The sequence below is a fragment of the Chlamydotis macqueenii genome, chromosome 1 (genome assembly GCF_036417535.1).
Source record: "Chlamydotis macqueenii isolate bChlMac1 chromosome 1, bChlMac1.mat, whole genome shotgun sequence".
NCBI classification, from domain to species: Eukaryota; Metazoa; Chordata; class Aves; order Otidiformes; family Otididae; genus Chlamydotis; species Chlamydotis macqueenii.
This window is the reverse complement of record NC_141556.1, coordinates 185,321,214-185,342,956: the sequence shown is the minus strand read 5'-3', so window position 1 is coordinate 185,342,956 and position 21,743 is coordinate 185,321,214. Positions and strand designations below refer to the sequence as shown.

Genomic DNA, 21,743 nt, shown 5'->3' with positions numbered 1-21,743 from the left:
TTGAGCCGTTGACCACCACTCTCTGAGTGCGGCCATCCAGCCAACTCCTTATCCACCGAGTGGTCCGTCCATCAAACCCATGTCTCTCTAGTTTAGAGAGAAGGATGTCGTGTGGGACAGTGTCAAAAGCTTTGCACAAGTCAGTTGCTCATCCCTTGTCCACCGATGCCGTCACCCCGTCATAGAAGGCCACCAAATTGGTCAGGCACAATCTGCCCTTGGTGAAGCCATGTTGGCTGTCACCAAGCACCTCCTTGCTCTCCATATGCCTTAGCATGGTTTCCAGGAGAATCTGCTCCATGACCTTGCCAGGCACAGAGGTGAGGCTGACCGGCCTGTAGTTACCTGGGTCTTTCCTTGAACAAAACTAGTGAAATACAGGGGGGAAAAAAGCAAGCAAAAGTTATTTAAAGGGCAGAACTATTTGATGAGATTTTATCTGCTATGTAGTTTAAAGAGAATTCCCAAACTATCTACAATCAGAACGTTGAGGGTTGTTGTGTATTGTAAATGAATTTTAAATAACTCCTGTTGGCAGTTATCTTCTTCTCAGGGTTGCCAAATCTCCTTGCTTTATCACAAATCTCATAATGCTGAATTGCTTATTTAAACCACAATTCAAAGAATCTCTAACTAATTAATTTCTTGCCTTTTTTTTTTTTCAGTAAGTGTAAATTTCTCAGGGACAAATTTATTGCAGAAGGTAGAAAGATAATCAGAGTAAATACCAGAATAGTCAGGGATGTTATCATTCATCTAGCGCTTTCTCTCATCAGGAGAGAAGAGAATCACTGTTTGCTGGCAGGTTTTGCAGCTGCCTGCTGACAGCAGGATGTTGGGTCTGGGGACTCTCTGCTCTTCTGTGGAAGTGCTTGCCCTGGTTATAAACCCTGCCCCCAGCTTAGCTTTCACTCCCCGCTCCCTCATCTGCCGTCCACCCTCACTTCTCTCTCAGTCTCTTTGCATTACTGAAACTTTCATAACTATTAAAAATTCCATTGGCCTCACTGTGACCCCACCCAGAACTACAGGCCTGTTTACTGCACCAGCCCATATACAGCAAGATTAAAAAAAAAAAAACAGCCAACCAAACAAAAAAAAACCCCAACACAACAGTATTTTTTAATTATAGCTGAACTGCTGCCAGGATTGGGGGTAGGATTTGCATCTGTTACCTGCGCAGACCTCTGTAATGGATGCAAAGCTGCCTTTAGCCTCCACAGACAGGAGTGACAGGCCAGCTCCCGTCACTTACCGGCCAGCCAGCCTAGGTTAAAGCTCTTGGCTCTGTCTGATCCAAAACTCAGGGTTTTGTTATATTTTCAGTATTGGTCACTTAACTTTCTTTAGCCATTAGTAAAGCACTATTTCGTCCTCCAACTGATAAAAAGCACCTAAGGGATTTTTGGATATCAGGACTCTCAAAAATTGAATTAAATACTTAAGACATAATGCAGTCACACACCCTTTCTCTGCAGTTCGTTTTTTGTGTCTTTAGCGTTCATCTGAATCTCACTTAAAGGCTCTCCAGTGGAAATCCGGGGGCTGGAAATGCATTCACAAGAGCAACAAGCGCAGAACCTTGTGTAACGACCCGGCTCCAGGAGAGGGCCTTTACAAACGCGCATCTGGCGTCGCCGAGGCAGATGTGACCTCCTTTTCCCCTCACACCCACGGCTCTCCGCCACCAGCACCGCTCATCTCCCCCCTTTCCCCCCTCCCCGGCCGCCCAGCCCTTCCTTCCCCGGCCCCGCCCGGCCCCTCCGCGCCTCAGGGGAGCCGTTACCCCTCAGCCCCCTCCCCGCCCCCCGCGCGCGCCGCACGGGGGGGAGGAGGGGCAGACACCGCCCTCCCGCCTGCCAAGCCGCACTACGCATGCGCCCACCCGCCGGGCGGCTGTAACTCGCCCCTGCAGGGGGCGCTGCCGGCTGCCTGCCTGCCCGCTCGCCCGCCCGCGCGGGGCTGGCGCCGCCGCCGGGAGGTGGTTCCCGCTCGGGTCCGCGCCCGGGATCGTGATGGCGGCGGCAGCGGCGTCGGCGGCCGGAGGAGGCGGGGAACGGAGCAGCACCCGGGACCGGCTCCTGGCGGCGCTGGAGGATCTCGAGCTCTTGGCCAGGTACCGCGCACTGCCCCCGGTGCTCGGATGGGAGGGCCTCGGGTAGCGGCGCCGGGGGTGAGGTGAGGGTGCTCGGCGCTGGACGTGGGTGAAACCTCCGACCGGAGCGGGGAGAGGAGCGGGTGCCGCTGGGCTGGGAGGGGATCGGCCTGACCCGACCCTGCGCTGGGCGGCAAGAGGGCCAGGCCCGGCCCGGCCCGGGTACAGGCGTGTTCCTGGCTCTTCTGTCGTTCCCAGGCCGGATCCTGCGGGAGAGGGGTTGGTGCTGCGCCGGGGGGCTCGGTCCGGCCTCATGCGCTGCTCCGCGCTTCTCACCCGGGGAGGAAAGCACCGACGGCACTTTATTTCCTATTTTCAGAGCAGGGGGAGAGCTTCCTTATTCTCCCACTTGTCTTTCTTGGTTGACACCTGCGTTTCCTGTGAATACACATACATCCCCCAGGATTTCAGGCTTTCTTGGTTGACACCTGCATTTCCTGTGAATAAACACACACACTCTGATTTCAGGCTCTTTATCATTCGCTAAAAAACATGCTTAAGTCAGAAATTTGTAGATGGTATTACATGACTTAAGTCATTCTGGCCGTTGCCTGTATTAGTGTTGAACTCACTCCGAGTAGGCTGCAGAGCCCGCCTTTGAAGTGATGTAAGTGCTCAGATACTTAGTCCACGCTCTTGAGGCTGGACTGATAACACTTGTGCAAGTTGTCCACCATGTTGTGGAGGCACAGCTGGCAGTGCAGTTAAACTGGTTCCTAATTATTTTCCTCCTCTCAAGGAGAACAGGAGCTTAAGAAAACTTTTTCATAGGGAGTAACCCATGCTATCTATGTGGTTGGCTCATTCTGTATGTTTACTGCTGGAAGGACAAGATAAATATATTTGTCAGTTGCTCTTGTTTCTGGTTAGGTTTTATTTTTAGTTTTAAATTTTATTGTGACGTATGGGTTGCTGGAGAACATGTCTTTTTTTAAGAAAAATATTTGATCTCCATCTATTTAAAAAAAAAAAAAACCAAAACTTGAGACTAATATTCCACCATAATTAATGCAGAGCAGCATTTAGTGAATCTTCCTGTTGATCAGCAAGTGTTGCAGCACCGTGGAGCTAGGCCCTTCACAGTCAATGTTGCTGGCTTGAGGGTAGGGGCAAAAATTAAGCAACATGTCTAACCTGTAGCCCTTGTATAGTTTTGAATCTGTGCCTGTGCATTATCCAGCTGACACAGGACAGAATTACAACCCTGCATGATATCAGTCTTGATGGCAGTAGTTGATCTGTTTACAACAGATTTTATTTTCTGCTGCTCAGTGTTGATCAGGTAGAATAAAGCTGTAGTGATAATGACAAGTTTCTCTATTCTCTAATTGTTTTAAGTCATTTCAGTGTTCAGGAATGACCAACAGACATAGACTGAGATGCTATTTAGAGGTTAAATGGTGAGGGGCTCTTTCAGATGTTTTGAAAAGTACCTGTTTTCATTTTAAGGTTCTGGCCCCACTGCTGTGTTAGTCGTACACCCCACTGAGCTGCGTGCAACAGACCAAGCAAAGAATCAGTACTGTTCCTAGCACCAGAATATTTTTATTTTTTGGTATTTTTGTGTGTTTGGTGTACAGCTAATATACCATTGTGGAAACACCTGTTATTGTAGAAGTACTTTCACAACAAACTCTTTAGATGTTTGAAAGTGTAGACTTAATTGCTTTTAATGCAAGTGTGAAACTCTCTGTTGGGAAAACGTGGAGAAAAAGTAGAGAAGTAAAATAGTGAAGACAACTTTCGTGCCCTCTTGCAACAAACAAAGGCAGTAGAAGTAGGGTGTGTATACATTTCATTGTGCTGTTTCTTCTCTCAGCTTCTGCTTATGTCTTACGTAGTTTGGCAGGAATTGAGCAAGTTGCATGAGTACAAATACACGTGAGCGCTTCATGAGCTCTAAAAACAAAGAAGAAAACGTGCTCCAGTTGTGAGACTATTCACAGAATTACTCTTAGTTGAGAAATCCCTGCCAACACTGTACTATAAAACTGTAAAATACTCAAGTCCATGAGTGCTTTTGTAATGATACGTGCCATGACGTGACTTGCAAATAATGCCTTAGAAAATTGCACAAACACAGAATTTTCCTTTCAGGGAACTAATTGAAATTTTGGCAATTTCAAGAAACCAGAAACTTCCACAACCGGGAGAGGAGAGCCAGGTAAGCTGACTTTCTAAACTGTATTTCTTTGGCTAAGCACAATGCTTTAATTCTATTTTTTTCCTTTTTTTTTTTTTCTTTCTCCTTTGGCCTTGCAGGGCACTGATGATAATGAGGTTTTGGCCCCATTACAAAGGCATTCTTGCTCCTCATGTTGTTTTTTGTTTGTCTGTTAATTTGTTGTATGCTTCATGGACTGTTTCTGCAAACAGAGGAAGAAATTTTGTTTCATTTCTTGTGCAAACAGAAATACTCCTGTGGATGTCAGTTGTTCTTTGCAGCACAACTGAGGGTGTGTTGTTAACTCTAGCTAAATTAAAAGTCCTACAAAAATCTTGTTCAATAGATCCTGGAATTGCTGATTCAGAGAGATGGAGAGTTTCAAGAGCTAATGAAGTTGGCAGTTGATCAGGGGAAAATCCATCACGAAATGCAGCTTTTAGAAAAGGTAGTAGAAAAGAGGGATAATGATATTCAGCAGCTGCAGAAACAGCTAAAAGAAGCAGAGCATATACTGGTAAGTTCATAATGATGTGTTTGCTTTTGAGCATCTACTTGTGAAAAGGGTGGTTCTAAAGAAAGTGATGTGTTCGTTTGAGAAGATTTAAATATTAAAAACTTGCTAAGAGCTTAGTGGTTTGGAGTTTTTATCAGTAGTCAAATACTATTTAGATATCATGGTATTCAGTTTTGTTTTATAATGCTAATTTTCTTCCAAACCTCCTTTATTTCTGCATATTTTGAAAATGTTCACTGAATAGTTTCTCTCTTAAAATGCAGTTAAATGCAAAGGTTGATTCAAAAAGCAGACTTTATGTAGAAGTTTACAAATGAAAGATGTATTGAAAGTTTGGTTTAGTTTATTGTTTTTCCACAACTAGGCAACAGCTGTTTATCAAGCAAAGGAAAAGCTGAAATCAATTGAAAAGGCAAGAAAAGGTAAGTATCTATAATTGTATGTACTACGTAAATGCAGTTGTAAAGTGAGTTGTGAGTGAGCTCAGGTTAGGGTTATTTTATTTGGTTCTACCATCACAAACTTCAGATGCTTTATGTGTAAACAAATTTCCATTTCATTATGAACCTATAACTATTTCCTCAGAATAAAGGCAGGAATGAATTAGTTTTTGGGGCAAACATATTTCAATATTAAATGTAAATTTAAATGTCTCAACACTCTTCTTGGACTGATAATAGTCTATCTGATCATTTAAGTGTCTCACCAGATTGCCTGAGTAGGTCTGCTGAGGAAAGGGAGAAAATGTTTATGTGCATTGTATTTGAAAGATTGACTAGCTGGTGATACTGGTTTGTATTTGTAGCAACTCCTGCCATTCTGTGGCACTTACAAAGATAAACAGATTTTTTTTTTATGGGAGGCGTTTTCTTGGTGGGTTTTTTCAGTGTCTTTTATAATTTTGTTATTCCTCTTTCATCTAAAAAAATCAAGGAATTTCATGAAGTTTCTATTACTGTAATATAGGCACATATTTAGAAGGGCTGCTACATGTATGCTTAACAATTGCTAAACAAAGAAAAATAATTCTTTACTACAGAAGATTCCATAATAAAGCAGGTCCTGAAGTTTTCTTCCCAATCGTGCTTGTCAAGTACACTGCTTAAGAGATTGGTTTGTGTTTTTCACAAAGTTGAAGAACTGTTGACCTTGAAGGTGTACTGAACTCGTGGCTGTAAAATCAGTTCACTGTGAAGATTGTCCTTGCATAGTCTGAGAATCCTCTAAGAAGTCATTGCATTTGAAGCATGCTCTTAATGTCCAACAGAACTACATTCCCAGTCTTTTAGGTGTTAGTGTCCAATATTCTGGAATAATTGAATGATGCAATCTCTTGAGAATATAGTAACTTTTCTACTGTTCTTCTAGGTGCCATTTCCTCTGAAGAAATAATTAAATATGCTCATAGGATCAGTGCTAGCAATGCTGTTTGTGCCCCTCTGACATGGGTACCAGGTAACTATCACATTTATGACAATAGATTTTTATTTATTTATTTATTTATTAAAATAATAAAGCATGGTCAGTATCTGGTCTTACAGTGCTTTTAAACAGTGAAAAACGGTGGGGTTTATCGGCTGTTATATCTAATATTTTCAACAAAAATTTATACACAAAGTCCTGTAGACTTTACGTATGTCTTCAAAAGGCTATGAAACTGCATGCTTCCATTAACTGGCTGGCCTCTGCTCTCCTTTATTTGCTTTTTCCCTTCAATGTTGGTTCCAGTTATAAGTTAAAACCGAGTATGTAAAGGGTTGTCCATGTGCTTGGTTGTGTTCCCTCCTGCCCCATATAATATACTTTTCAGAGGATGTTAGTTATCAGTGGAGTCAGAAGCAGGGCTTTCATTATGTCAGGTTTCAATTTTGGGAACGATCCTCCTTGTTCAAAATGAGAATGTGTTCTTTTCCAGTTCCTGTCCTTGCTGTTTAGCTGTGAAGTAGCAGGGAGAGCTACGATATCTTCTAAACATTTTGGTTTGGTTTGGATTTTTTTTTAATGTGTTTTTTCTGCCAAGTTTAAGTGAACAAAGAAAGTCTAAGTGAAAGGCACAGACTTGGATTTTAGCAAAACAGGTGGGATGTTCATTGCTGATCCAAGTGATCAGAGTATGTTTTTTTTTGGTTTTTTTGTTTGTCAGGAAACTAGATGCTGAAGAAAAAGTTAATGTCTGCAAGACAATTGTTAAATATTTAAAAACATTGCTTTTTTTTTCTTAAAGGGGACCCACGTAGGCCATATCCTACAGATCTGGAAATGAGGAGCGGTCTCTTGGGTCAGATGAACAACCCATCTACCAATGGAGTTAATGGACACTTACCAGGGGATGCACTTGCTGCGGGCAGACTGCCAGGTAAGAGAAACTCACTTTGATTTTGCTTTTCTTTATTCCTTATACAGTCACAGCATTTACACATTTCCATTAGAAAAGGCAAATCAGAGTTAAAATAATGAAAGTTATGGCTAATGTTCCCTAGCAGTGAAGATCTAGTAAATAAAGTTTAAAATTAGAAATTACATAATTTTATTTTACTTCATGCCAAATCATAGTGCAGGCACTACAACTAAATAAATGTAAACAAAACTCACTTAGTTGCCCTTCAATTCACCTATTTTAAATTGCTGTAAATTAAGTGATATCAAGTCATATTAGAAAGAAGCATTTTCAAAGCAAACTTTTCTTAGCAGTGATGTCAGAAAGTATGGAATTGTGAAAGGTGTATTTGGAAGAAGGTTTATTGTCATCCCCTACCTTCCTTTAAGTCTACGCTCTATATAGCAAGACTGTTTGCTTAGAAGTTCTGGGTTGAAAAGAGATTGCAAAAGACTGCTGGTGAGGTAATACCTTGAGTGTAGGAATCGCGCTTTAATCCCTTAATTGCTTAGTGAAATGGGCACTTGCATTGACTTTAGTGAGATTCAGTCATTCATGCTAAAATATAATTTAGCAGTAAATTACAGTAACTGAATCCAGAATTCAGTGGTTCTGTACCTATGCAGCATTAATCTACCATGGTTAGACTAAATTGTGGAAAAATTCTTAATGTGGATTCAGAGATAAGTAACAGTTCTTACTTGTTAAGCCTCTTGCAGGTGTTACGGAAAGCTTGTTTTCTGAAATTATACTGAATATATTAAAAAAACCTGTATTGCTACTCCTTTGGAAAAATAGTAAACTTGGATTATGTGTTTCTGATCATCAGTGTAATAGTATTGTCACCTCTTAGGCACTGACTTGAAGTTCTGCATCATCTCACTTTCTAAACCTCTGGCCTTAGATAAAATGGGTCGGTGAGCTGAACAGGAGTGGGACCTTGATATCTGTCCATAGCAACCCAGCAGTGAAACGCTGAGGATGGGCCCATGTGTATTTTCTGTTCTTTTGAAATATGGTCAGAGGAGATGTTAAGGTTGTGTCTCCCTCATGGACTTCAAGCAGTTATTGCCAGAAGTTTTGATAGAGCCCATTCTGGCTGGCTCCTTTGCTTTAGGAGGTGCAGACTTGCTCCTCTTACTTTTGAGTGCTGTCTCAGTAAAAACTGAAAGCCCACTCTTTAGGATTTTTCCTTTAGAAGATGGAAAATGTGTGATTTAAACTCCTCAAGTGAAGTTGTTAATTGAATCTGAGTCTGCTAGGTCAGGGGAAACCCTCTTAATTACTAGATTGTCAGAAAAATGGAAACATCAAAACTTCATTTAAAAGAAAGTAGAGGCTGCCCCGGCTTTTTGTGTAGGGATCCTGAATCTGTTAGTGTGTGGAGGCATCTGCCAAGAATGCTAATTCTGGGCTCTAGTCCTTTTAGAGACTTCTGCAGAGAGATGTCCAGTTATGGAGTTTTTAATGAGTCTGCAAGCCAGCCACCGGGCTGCTTGGTAGCCTCAAAACTTTGAGGCTGCTTAGTGCATGCATTCAACCTGATTTAATAGTGGACTGGTTCCAGCACTGAAGGATGGCCACAGGATGTAAAACACTGGCTTACATCCTCAGCTGTTTCAAATGAAGTTGGTTCACTTCACCACAGCTGGGATGAGACCACCAGGTACTATTGTTGGTCTCCTTAAAGCAAGCACAGGACTTGCATAAAGGCTGTATTATGTCCTCGCATCAGCTGGTGGGTCAGATTTGTACAGCTAGGTAATGCATCTTGTATTAGAGGACAGTGGCTGTAGTTTGTATGTGGCATCTCAGGTGTCTGCAGACTTAAAGATCAGAAGCTACTATGTGTGTGGAGTCTGTGCTTCTGAGTTAGACAGTGTGAGAGTAAGTCTACCATATATGACCCCCCACTTACATAGTACACTCTCTTTCTGTACTCAAACTCCTATGTGAGTGGGCTTTTGTCCACTTCTGACTGTAATTATTTGTAATTCTTGCTGTAAGCAGGAGATAGCTGGTTTCTTCTATGAGATAGACTTAGCTGCAGTGCTTGGTAATAAGTGGAGAGGAACTGAAGCACAGCAGTATGAGCATAAATTAAAAGGAAGGGAGCAGAAATGGCATATGGGTGTGTACTGCAGCTTTGAAATGGGAGCCATTCTGGAGGCAAGGAAGGGAAATACTGGAAAGTGGTGTGGGAGGAGGGTATGTTGGTAGGGAATACAGTATGAGATGGGTTTGGAAGTAGGAGGAGAAGAGAGGCAGTGAGAGCTGAGAGAAGTCAGAGGCAACTGAGGCTGGCCTGCCTGGGGCACAGTGGAGTATTCCTACCTCTGAAGTATCTCTGTCTGTGGCCCTGGTTTTGTAGTAGGACACTCTTCTCCTTTGCACTTGATGCACCGTATTTGCTGTTGGAAAAACAATAACCAAGGTGTTACAGCCACGTTTGGATAAAACCTTTTATTCTGAATTTCTTTGCTCTACCTTAAGTTTTGTGGGGTTTTTTTTTGATCTAACATTTTCATTTATTTTTGCACACTGACAGAGAGTGACAATTTTCATTACTACCAGTGGCTGTGAATGTTAAGTCAGTTCAAACTACGCTTTGAAGGTGAAAAGCTCTGTGTGAAAATATATACTATTTTGAAGTGGAGTGGTGAGAGATCAAGAGCCACGTAATGGCTCCATCATGAGATGTTTTCCAGCTGTTACCAGAGGATTTAATCTGTCCAAAATTCAGGAAGGATTTTAAGATTTGTTTTCATTTTAAATTTGAGTTCTGGATGAGCTGTCCTGTTGAATTTCTTGATACACAAAGCTGATTGATTGATTTTGACCCTTTTTTCCAGATGTGCTTGCTCCTCAGTATCCTTGGCAGTCAAGTGATATGTCAATGAACATGCTACCTCCTAATCATAGTAATGACTTCATGTTGGAGCCTCCAGGACACAATAAAGAGAATGAAGATGATGTAGAAGTTATGTCAACAGACTCCTCAAGCAGCAGCAGTGACTCAGACTAGGTACAAGAGGGACAGTATCCCTAGTAGACCTTTCCTGTGGTGAAGGTAGGTTGGATGCTGTTCATCACAAACTGCAGTAGTACCCTTTTGTTATGCTGGCGGCCCTGTGTAGGGAGAAGATAACAGCTGGCTCAGAAATAGGGTGACTAACTTAAAACCATGGACTTCAGAAATTTTTTTCCATTAGATCTGCAAGTAAAATGACTGGGAGCTTTCTGCTTGAGGAGAGATGTCAAATTTCCAGTGATTATGTAAATGTGTGAATGTGTATGTTTGCAAGAGACACGTATATATATATTTACTACATGTTAGATGACAAATGTTCCTGGGAAAAAAGGTGTAAGGGGAATCTCCTTGTATGTTTGTTAGTAACTTTACTCTTTTGATGATAGCCTTTTGTATGGCACAGAAATGAGACATGAGGTTTGTAATTTTAATATCTTTTTTGTTACTGCCTAAATCCATGTTCTTGATCACGTGTGCCAAGAACAAAAATATGGCAATAAGGTGTAAGAAGTTTGTAATTATTGTAATATATAATGAATGATTTGTCATAAATAAACTCAGCTTTGATGTAACTTTACATTTCATTTTGCAAACTTAAATCTTAGATGATTAATTGTGTAACTTCAATACTGTGATGGTTTAGCCTGAGTTATCACACAGTTTCTTCTCACGCTCCCCCTCGCCAGCAGGAACTGGGGAGAGAACTGGCGAGAAAGGAAAACTCGTGGGTTGAGATAAAGACAGTTTACTAAAATAACAAAGGAAAACTACAGTAATAACAGAATATAAGGATATTAAAATATACAAATTGAACAATGTATGTTTTCTCGCCACCCAGTGACTGATAGAGCCCGTCCCAAGCAGTGATCACAGAAATGAAACTGAGCAGCCAGCAAAGGAGCGAAAAGGGAGCCAACAAAGTAGAGGGAACGATGCCAGTGAATGAGAGAGCGAGATGGCTGTCAGGAAGGCAGATACCTGCCCTGGCCAACCCCCACTTATATACTGAGCATGACATTTACGGCACAGAATACTCCCTTTGGCCAGTTTGGGTCAATTATTCTGTCTGTCTTTCTCCCAGCTTCCTGCACCTGCACATTAGCGAGACTTGGAAAGCCAGACAGTGTCCTTGGTCTCGTTAACAACAACTCGTATCATCAGAATGTTTTTATCAACATTCTTCACACACGAAATCCAAAACACACCGGCTACTGAGAAGAAAATTAACTCCATCCCTGCTGAAACCAGGACAAATACTCAGCATATTTATCCCAGTATGTGGTTGAATTCTGATTGATTTTCAGAACTTTGTACTCTGTTTTCCCCTTTGCAAAATGCCAAGTCAGTATGAGAAGCAGCTGAGCAGTCAGGAACTGAAAGTCTGTCTTTTTCAGCTGAGTTTCATCAGGGACACACATAACTGGGCAGACCCTGAGGGTCCCCATTTGCAAGGCTTCAACAGTGCTTTGGTTAAGCATCCAGGGACCCTGGAGATGACATGCTTTGGGGCACACTGCGTGTTCAGCTCCTTTCAGTTCAAAGTGCTCACAGAGTCTTTATTTTTGTCATCCATATTTTTTTTCAGTTCTTTGAACCTGCTGATTTGTTTACTTTAGCAGTTGCATTTCTTGCCCAAGCTACAGTGTGCTTTCTTCTTTCCAAAGGCGCTTCCCTTTCCGTGTTCTGTTTTGCTTAAGGAGTCATTTTATGACTGCTTTTCTCTTAAGTAACCCTCTGATCAAATCAAAAAACTAATGTGAACTGTTGCTCAGGGCAGTTACAGGTTTTTGCCCTGCAACGAGGCTTCCTGAAGCACAGACCACAATTCTCTCCACTTTTCCACTTTGTAGATTCCTTGCAGGAAGTAGCTGGTAAATTAGGTACTTCCTCATTTGCTCAATTTTTCAAATATTGCTGTCAGTAATGCTGCATGACCAACATATGTAGAAATCCCTTAAGGATATAAAAATGAAAAGGACCTCTTCAGTCAGGTTCAATCACACAATATGGGGCACTGTTTTTTGTTTTAAAAGAGGAATGGGGAGGTTTTTTTTGTCTCAGATGTTCCTTTTGGAAGTATTTTCAGAGTCTTTAGAATTTCATTCCTCTGCTGCAGTCTGAAGTTATTCATATACATATATATTTTACCTTTACTCAGTATCATCTTTTCCTTTTTGGTGTTTACCCCTGCCTGATGTCTTTATAGAGAACTGTGTTTCCTCTTTAATTCATGTTAATCCAAATACATCTGGCCTGTCTCAATCATCCTAGTTAACCTTGCCTACCCCTGTTCTAGTTATTTTTTTTTTTTAACTTAAACATTTGTGATCAGAATCATACACAGTACTGCAAAATGCAGTTTCTTAATGCTTTGTACTATGGGATTAGTATTTTCTTCCGTATGTGCCCGTCTCAACACATCTTAAGACAGACGCAGTTCACTAGGCTCTTTAGTCTTCTCATTTGTAAGGACATTCTTGGAATTAAATACAAATAGAGATAATTAAGTCATGGAAAGTGTAATGTAGAGTCTACCCAAAATTCTTATATGGGTATTGTCATGTGACTCACTAACTGAAATATTGTGGAGGTGGGCGATTGTTTCCAGATATAACTAAGAGTGAACAGGAGCAACAACCACTTATATTTTGGGGTTGTTTGCTAGTCTGTTAAAGGATTAAATGGGACCAATGTGTTACATCTAAGAAATAGGTAAGAAGACAGCTCTGCCCACTTTTCACTTAGCATAAAATCAGACTCTGGGTATAAGATGCATCCTAATCAGCTTCTTTACACCAATGCTCAAAACTATATACTGTTCAGTGTATACTGTTTCCCAGTGCTGGAGAACTACAATGCCATTTTAGGTGAATTAGCAAACTACAAAGTTTTAACTGTGTGTTCTGTTATTCAGTGGCTTAGATGTGTATGTAATAGATTTTCCTATTTAGCAAAAGTACCAAAACTCAAAGTAAACATAACATTCAGTTAAAAGGACCGAGTCTTAGAAGCTAAAAACTACTAAGAATCAGATTATTTAAGTTAGGGATTGCTGACAGCTGATGGCAGTAATGCACTGTAGCAATTTAATCAGTCCACTTAGAAAGGATACAGAAACCCTGACATATGGAATGCTGTTTGTGTCTCCATTTCAGTAACCACTTGTATATTTACAACAAATAGAATAACCATTAATGGTAACAAAATATTTATTGCATGACAAACCATTTTACAGTGACCCCTGTTTTCCCATCAGGAACTAGAGGCCTTCTAAAATTTAAAATTGCACTAATGCACTAAATACTTTCTTTTTTTTTCATTGTTCTTTGGGACACATGGGCAGAACATCTGTCAATTCTTCCTGCAGCCTCTTTGTTAAGAGCTGAATGGAATAATTTTCAGTATACATAAAGCTGCTTTCAGGAAGAAAATCTCCACTTGTGAATAGAAAAAAACCAGGCTTTCTACAAATACACAGTAGTAAAGGCATTTTCAGTGCTATTTCCCATTTCAAAACTGCTTTATAATTTTATCTTTTTTCTTTGCTTCAGAGAAAGTGTATCTGTCCTAAGGGAAGTTGTGCATAGTTAGTACTACAAATTGTAAGCAGGAGGCTTCTGATCGTCAGTGACATCCTTACACCTCGTATCACTCTGACGGCTTCTCAGCAAAAAGAGCCGTCTCCATTTAAGAAAATGTACGTGCAAAGTCAGGAAGAGCTTTAAACTCTTCAAGCTCATTTCTTTTAAGAACTGACAAGTCAATCCATAATTTCAGACAATTTAAATCTTTCAATATTGTGCTGATGCTTTATTTAAAACAAATTAAAGGTATCTCAGAACTTTTTGCATGATGAATATATCTAAAGGAAACAGAAAAAAACCTGTGTTTTAAAAGAACCCTGAAGAGAAAAAAAGAGCTGATTAGTGATTTTTTAAAAGTCATCCTAAAACTAATTGCTGTTGTCCTAATGACTACAACTGGGAAATCATCAAATTTGGTTACAGATTCTAGAAAAATGAAAAATATAAACTCCTTGGTTTTGTTTATGTCTTTGTGTACTGTGATTTCATTCACTAGTGATTCAATCATTTAGTTGCATCAAACTGAAAATTAACAATTTTATCACATCCCAGCAGCCCTCTTTAGCCAAAAAGTATGACCGTCTGCCATAGAGCAACATCTATAATGAGACCAGTTTGTACCATGTTATTTGTGTCAGCCTAGGAGAACTGTAGGCACCTCTCCATTAAAATATTAAGAGTTCAGTAACATCATGAGGAGTTAGGATCAACTGCAGAGATCTGGAATGCTTCTGCTGATAAATTCTAATACAACTGAGGCTACAAACAAAACTCTGTAATGAAAGGGGGTGGCAAGAAGGGTCAGGGAATTTTCATTCCCCACAACAAGGCACCGCAGCCTCTTCATGTTTATGATACCCTGACTTTCAAGTATGTACTACTGTCTGCAGGAGAATGAGGCATTGTGTGGAAGATGTGACTTTTGTTCATGACAGTTACCTTAACTGAAGCTATTGACAAGGCTAAGTTTCAAAATTGGTCCAAGATTCACAATTACAGGAAAGCAGCACGATCTACAAAGTAGTTTTGCATAGAAAGCAGGACAGTGGTTCAAACAAATCTGTTTCTCTTGGGCCTGATGCTGCAACTGCTTCCCAGTGAGTAAGCTTCTCTGGCTGGTTCTGCCTTCCACAGGGCTATTCGCCTATGTAAAGGTTAAACAGAGAAAACACCGTGAGTTTTCTATGAAAGTGAGTTTTCTATTTCTATAACAATTCTATGAATTGTTAGCCACTCTGGAATGGGAGACAGTTGTTGTGTGAAATATGGTAAAAGCACTGAAACATTTGACATCTTTCTGGCTTTAAGAATGGTAATATTTTTCACATGGGTGGACTAAGCATGATATAACCTTTTCTCTTTTACACCAAAAAAAAGCAGGTCTGTCCTTCAGTTTGTTAAGTCATGAGTCTTCATGCCAGTTGGTGGCTTCCTGTGTACCCCTTTAGATGATCGAGCTCCTCCGTAAAGGGGTTGTAACCTTGCTCCCTCAAACAGCGTAAGCCCCAGAACAGCTGATCTGCTGGAGGGAATTCATCCCATCGCACCCATTCCCAACCTGTAGGGGGAAAAAAAAAATAAAGGCAGAATTTAAAATTAATCATGTAACAATCCGGCCTCTGCAGGCCTGGGTGGATGGTTCAGGTACAGAAACCGCCAACGACGTATTCGAGTTATTGGTTGCCTACGCAATTATTTTAAATTTATTACCCTCCTCCCCTGAAGTCCCGACGCTACTGGACACGAGCGTTTTCCCCGATCTGCGGAACAAACGTAGCCACTCCCTGACCTCGTTATGTCAGGGCGCGACGCAATAAAGGGAACTATGACGTAAATTGAGCTAAAACGCGTATTCCCAGAGAGCCGCGGCCCCGCCCCCGCCGCGCGCGCGCGCGCGGGCGCGCTTCCCCCTCACCCTCGTTCTTCTCGGGCTCGCGGTTGCAGGGCTCCGCCCCCGGCTCCGCCTCGCCCTTCATCAGGACGGTGACGTAGTGGTAGCGCGCGGCGGCGCACGCCGCGTTGACGGCGGAGGCGAAGCGCAGGTTGCGCAGCCGCAGCCCCGCCTCTTCCAGCGTCTCCCGCGCGGCGCACTGCGCCAGGCTCTCCCTGCGGGCGGGGGGAAGGCACGGCCGCCTCAGCACACGGGAAAGGGTGGGAGGGCCGCGGGGGGGGGGGGGGGGGGAGTGCAACGGGGGGACGTGGGGCTCCTACCCGAACTCCAGGTGGCCTCCGGGGAGCTGGTAGGTGCCGGCCCCCACCACGCCTTTCCTCTTGCCCAGGAGGATGCAGTTGGGGTGCGCGGGGCTGGTGACTACCACCCCCACGCCGATCCCGGGCCGCGAGGGCTGCGCCGCCTCACCCATGGCAGCCGCGGGCGCTCGGGGAGGCTCCGCTCACCTCGGGCCCGGTGACGGGCGGCAACGGGCGGGGGCGGCTCCTCCAATCAGGTCGGGGCCTGATTTTTGGCAGGCCGTTACTCGGCATGCACGGAAGTGCGCATGCGCGTGGCTGCAATGGGGCGCCCCGGCCTCTCCCGCTTCGCGGAGCCGGTGGCGGAGCCGTGTGGCCGCCAGCGGGTGAGGAATCGCGGGCGGGGCCTTGAGGGCCGCAGGGCTCGGGGTGTGACGGCTCTGCCCGGCGCGGCTCTGCCCGGCGCGGCTCTCACTTGGGAAGAGCGCGGCGAGTTTGCCGGGCAGGCTCGCAAGAGGGAGAAACGCTACCTGCGTGGTGACATGGCTTTCCATTTTCTGCTGTGGTTTGTTGACCCTGAACGCAAAGGGACTAGTGAGGTCAGCGGGACCTGAAAATAAATAATTGCAAATGAGGGGCACCTAAAAACAAACAAACCAGTTGTAACTCGGTTTCTTGGAGATCAGGGTGCCAGTTGGTCTCTGACTGCATTGTAAGTGGCTCCTCTTAGATGAGCCCCCAGTTCCTGCTGGGTGAAAAGTCTTGACTCTCAACTATCACTAAGAAATCGTTAGACAATTAACTACAACCTTAGCTAAGCAGAGATCCAGAGGCAGAATAAGTGTTCCTGACTGATAAAGAAAAAATCAAAATTTGTGCTACCAAATGTTTACCTTCACTTTAACAATTTTTTAATTATAGAAAGATAATTTCCTCTTCCATCTATTAACTTATTGATCACAACAGGGATATGAAGTAGTATTCCTTTGCAGGACTTTCAAATACCTTTTTGGTAAGGTTTTGGAACACTCGTGTATAGGTGTTTTTATTTACTTACAAAGATCAGCCAGACTGGCTGAAGATTAGTCGTTACCTTTGTGGGACTGGTTTTCTGAGGTTCAATTGCCTGAACTGGCTCAGTACAGCAGCAGGTGAGTCCCAGCGTTGGCATGAAGGAAATGTCGAAGGAGTACACGGCTGGGCATTCTAGGAGCAAGGCTGCACCTTGACAGTAGTTGTCTGTGCGTTTTAGCTGTAATATGAGCCCACAACCTGAATTACTGACATTAGTAAGTAATAAAAAAAATAATAATCTTGGGCAAATTGCCAGGCTAACTGACTTTTTGTAAACCAAGCTCATTCTTTTATATCTGCCCTCCAGTACAACTGGAGTATCTTAATCTCCAGATTAAACATCAGTCAGTTATGTCACTTCTGTGTTTACAAATTAAGATGACAGTGATCTTCCAAAAATGTTAATCAGAGGCTCCTTCTTGCCCACTGGGCTCCTTCTGCTCCAATATATTAAACCACCACAAGGCTGTTTAGCTGAACAATGAAAATATTCTACTTTCTGTGCACACCACTTTCCTGTACTTTGTATCAAACAGCATTTACAGACAAATTTGAGTGGCCCACTGTGATTCTAGTTGTACCTTTTTAAATAAAAAAAAAATCAAACAGTCATTATGCTTGTCAGAATGGTAGCAGCATACCATTTCTTACAAATATTTTATTATATAAAAATATATTGGTAACAAAAAATTTAATATTTCTTACAAACAACTAATATTTGTTAGTAGGCTGAGGTTTTGCCTTTCTCTCTACCAGCTTATTGATCGCAACAAGGACATGAAGTATTATTCCTTTACAGGACTTCAAAATAGCTTTTTCTGGTAATGTTTTGAAATCTGCTTTTATACAGATGTTCATATGTAATTGTTTCCATTTATTCATTTTATGTTTGTGGTCATTAACATGAAGAATACTCTGTGAAAATAAAACGCGTTTTGTTGACTGAATCTGTTTTAATCGGTTTCTCTTCAGGATTTATTTTGGATGTGGGCATGCGCTCAGAGGTTTTGTAGAGATTATGCAGTAAATATAGGCCAGTATTTCTGAGTGTGATGGTGAGCAGACATCCATTTCCAGAAGAAAATGCATGAGAAGAACCCAAGAAAGTAAAAATGCATCTTCTGCTATAGTAGTATGTTGAAAAGCTTGCAAGGTTATGATTTATGTGCTCTTGTAAACTTGTTTATTAATGTTTCATCTGACAAAGTACTTCTGTGAGATAAACAGCCAAACCAGTGTCTTTAAACCAGCATGTGTCCAAGCTGCTACTGAAAGAGAGGCACCTGCTCTTCAGGCCAAAGGACTTGTTCCTCATGCTGTAGCTGTTATTGAAGTGGCTGTGCAGTGAACTGATCTACCCTCAAAAAATCTTGTGTGTGTGTGAATTTGTTTTTTAGCGTGCTGTGGGCAGCGTAGGGAGGGGATAGGACAGTTAGATCAGATTCAGTGTAGCAGAAAGCTGAACCTACCTCAGCAAACCGGGAAGGAGATTATTTTTCAGCAAGGTGGGTTCTCTGATACAATTTACAGCTCAGGTACATGAGTGATTGAAGTGGCATGATGGAGACAGCAAGTATGAGCAGCTGGGAACAAGAATGATGGGACTAACCGTGTTAGTGACAGGTCAGATTTATGTCAGAATAAAATGACTCCCCAGCTGTTCCTTAAGATGGACATGCCTAGAGAAACCAGGTCAGAAGAGTACACACTCTACAAAAGCTGCTTGAAAAGCAGCTACACAACCAGAAAACACCCATCTTTCTGAGAATCTCATGCATGCATTTCCCTGCCTGTGGAATTTACTACATGTTCACATTCTCTTAGCAGAAGGATGAACTGGAAGATGTAAGGATTATGTTTAAATATTTTACATTGCAAAGCTGCCATTCAGAAGCTGGGTGTGGAATGTGACAGCAGTGCACGGCACTGAAGTCCTGCCAGCAGGCTGACTGAAACGTGAGCTTGAAAGATTCTCCCTCCCTTGCATTCAAGCAGCTGGTTGTTATCCTGACCCCTAATACCGAAAATTTAAAATTTAACATTATTAACTGTTTCATCACTTGTACATTGCTTTTATGTTGAAATGTAAATAAGCTCGGTTGACATGCACATAATAAAGTCCTACAATATATTTTCTTTAAAGTAAATCAGTAATATTCTGCTGCAACTTTAGTTGGATGGAAAGTACATTTCTGCCATTATATATGACCTGTGCAGAGAGCGGAGCCTCACCTCATAAAGCAGTGCCAGAACTCGTTTGATTTGGGAGCCTAAGTGAGTCTCCTTGAGACTGACTTTGCTCTGCTGGAGCAGAGTGTTGGCGTGAGGGTGGCAGAGCACTAGAGGAGGTTGCTTGGAGAGGCTGTGGAACCTCCATCCCTGGAGAGGCCGAAAACTCCACCAGACACAAGCCAGGGTGACCTGCTGGAGGCTGGCCCTGCTTTCAGCAAGGGGTGGCATGAGAGGAGGAGGAGGGGTTGGAGCAGATGGCCTTCAGAGACTTCGTCCAGCCTAAATTGTTGTGTGATTCTATTGGGGCAGCAGATAATATTTCTTCTGACAGAATTGTGTACTCAGTATTTGCAAAAATACAGAAATCCATTAAAAGGTCTTCACCTTTTGACTTAAATAATTATTTTACTTTTTGATTTCATGGAAACAAGTAGCTCCTAACTCTGACACAAGCAGCTCATTGAGTTGAAGACAATTCATCTCCTTAAAGCCATAGCCTGTAAGACCACAGAGGCCTGGATCTGTTAAGTCCTTTGGGATCTCCTGGGACATACAGTGCTACAGGAATATGAACATGTGTGGATGATTTTTATTTCTTGTCAAGATACCAGGCATAGTTGAAGTTGCTTAGTTTTTAATTCCTTCAGTTTGGTTTTTGTGAGTTTACTCAACTATAAATAATAATACATTTCTGACATGTCCTCTTTGTGCATAATTTTTCTTTTTGGAAATTTCAGCAAAGCCAGTTCAGTTATTTCTAAGAGATACATTGGGGAAGTATAATTTGAGTTGGGGAAAAAAAAAAGCCTGTCAGAAGGAAAAAGACACTGAATAGTCAAAGGATGAAAATCTATTTAAGTTAGTGTCAGTAAATCCTCGTGCTATTTGTGCACAGAACTTTTTAAAGGCTTGCTGTTACTACCTGAGTATCTCACCTCACATGGCACGTTCCAGTCCCTTCAGCTTAGATTTACTCACTTACTTTTCCGTGAGATGCCGTCAGTTAGAACTGGGAGGTAGTTTTGCCTCACAGCTGAGAAATCAGGGCTGTCTGCTCTTGTCATGTCCAGTATTAGCAAGTGACTTAAGTCACCAGAAGCAAATGTTCAGTCAAAAACTGCTCACATAGTCGATGAAAGTGAGGCATGATCTAATGAGCTGCTATCCACTGCATCTGAGATGTGGTGATGGAGTATTTGGTCTCCATGTTTCTAGATGAAAATCCTGGCCTTTTTGCCACAACAGGATGCTGCACACTCTTCTCTAAGACAGGAGCTCTTGTCCCCTTTCTCTCCTGGGCTGTTTTATTGGCATTCAGCTTCAGTTGTGTGCCAGAGTCTTTTCCACAAGGACGGCCAGCCTGCTTTAGGCAGCTGTGGTTCTGTGTTGACTGGGTAAATATAGCTAGAGCACCACTCCAGCTGTGCCACTTCTAACATTAGGAAAGGTGGTAATTAGGTTGATAATCTACAGCTTCCTCCTTCTATGGGGGTAATATAATTTCCATACTGATATTTTTCTTTTTTTTTTTTTCCTCAAGCTTGCTATCTTAAAAATATATGAAATTGCACTAACGATACACATTATACTAATAAGGGTAAAAAGCTTTACGCTTGAAAATGCCAATGCAAATTTTACCTACACATTTAATTTGATGTGTTTTTTTTTTATATGGCAATCCAAATATAAAAAGTAGCTGCTTTAGACAAAACAAGGAGAGAAACTGAATGCAATTTTTTTTTGTGTTGCCTTTTCCATTTAGATTCAATCACTCAATTGTCCTGATTCAACAGGAATAAACAATGCTGTGCTTATAAGCAGGGTCTTGCATGAAGTTGGTAGCTGTATCTTCTACCAGGATATCGTGCAATAAATGCTTCAGAGATGTTAGATAAAACAGGATTCTCCAGTAGAGTCTGGTTCTACAACAATAAAACAGACTTTCCTCTTCACTCTCTTATAACCTAAGAGAACTCAGATTCTTGCAAGATATGTCTGAATATTTTATATATTCCTATCATTACTTGCATAAACCATCACAGAACAGCTGACAGGAGTTATTTTCTATTCAATAGATGGTCATGCAGTTTGTTAAGCTAAGATGGACTACCATGCAAGTGCATCTACCAAGACAAATAGGTTTTCTTTTGATCCCTAAATCCACTTTTTTTTACCCCTTATACATATGTGGCAAGCAACAATTCATGTGATCTTTAGATCTGCTTTAGTTTGCTTTCTTGAATTTGAGATGGTTTCATTGAATTTCCTTGATATTAGCTCTCTGCAATTGCAAATATGCTTAGTACTGATAATTAATATTAATTGCTTATCAAATATCTTTCCAGTTTATAATAGATTTGATACGTTGTATGTCTCCATCTAGAATTTCCTGAAGTCCACAAAATGCATTTTAATAGTA

General features: G+C 41.9%; 2 protein-coding genes across 2 annotated transcripts; one reads left to right on the top strand and one right to left on the bottom strand.

The window, feature by feature from the left end:
* Positions 1-1,929: 1,929 nt before the first annotated feature.
* Positions 1,930-10,821, top strand: MED4 (mediator complex subunit 4). The gene is made up of 7 exons (XM_086771845.1): positions 1,930-2,116; positions 4,253-4,319; positions 4,666-4,836; positions 5,201-5,258; positions 6,205-6,291; positions 7,061-7,192; positions 10,066-10,821. Exons 1-7 carry the CDS (start codon positions 2,016-2,018, stop codon positions 10,236-10,238), a joined length of 789 nt encoding a protein of 262 aa, XP_086627971.1. The 5' UTR covers positions 1,930-2,015; the 3' UTR covers positions 10,239-10,821.
* Positions 10,822-14,386: 3,565 nt separating this feature from the next.
* Positions 14,387-16,877, bottom strand: NUDT15 (nudix hydrolase 15). The gene is made up of 4 exons (XM_086741856.1): positions 16,494-16,877; positions 16,040-16,456; positions 15,744-15,934; positions 14,387-15,386 (listed from the first exon to the last, which is right to left on the bottom strand). Exons 2-4 carry the CDS (start codon positions 16,189-16,191, stop codon positions 15,241-15,243), a joined length of 489 nt encoding a protein of 162 aa, XP_086597982.1. The 5' UTR covers positions 16,192-16,456; positions 16,494-16,877; the 3' UTR covers positions 14,387-15,240.
* Positions 16,878-21,743: the final 4,866 nt, after the last annotated feature.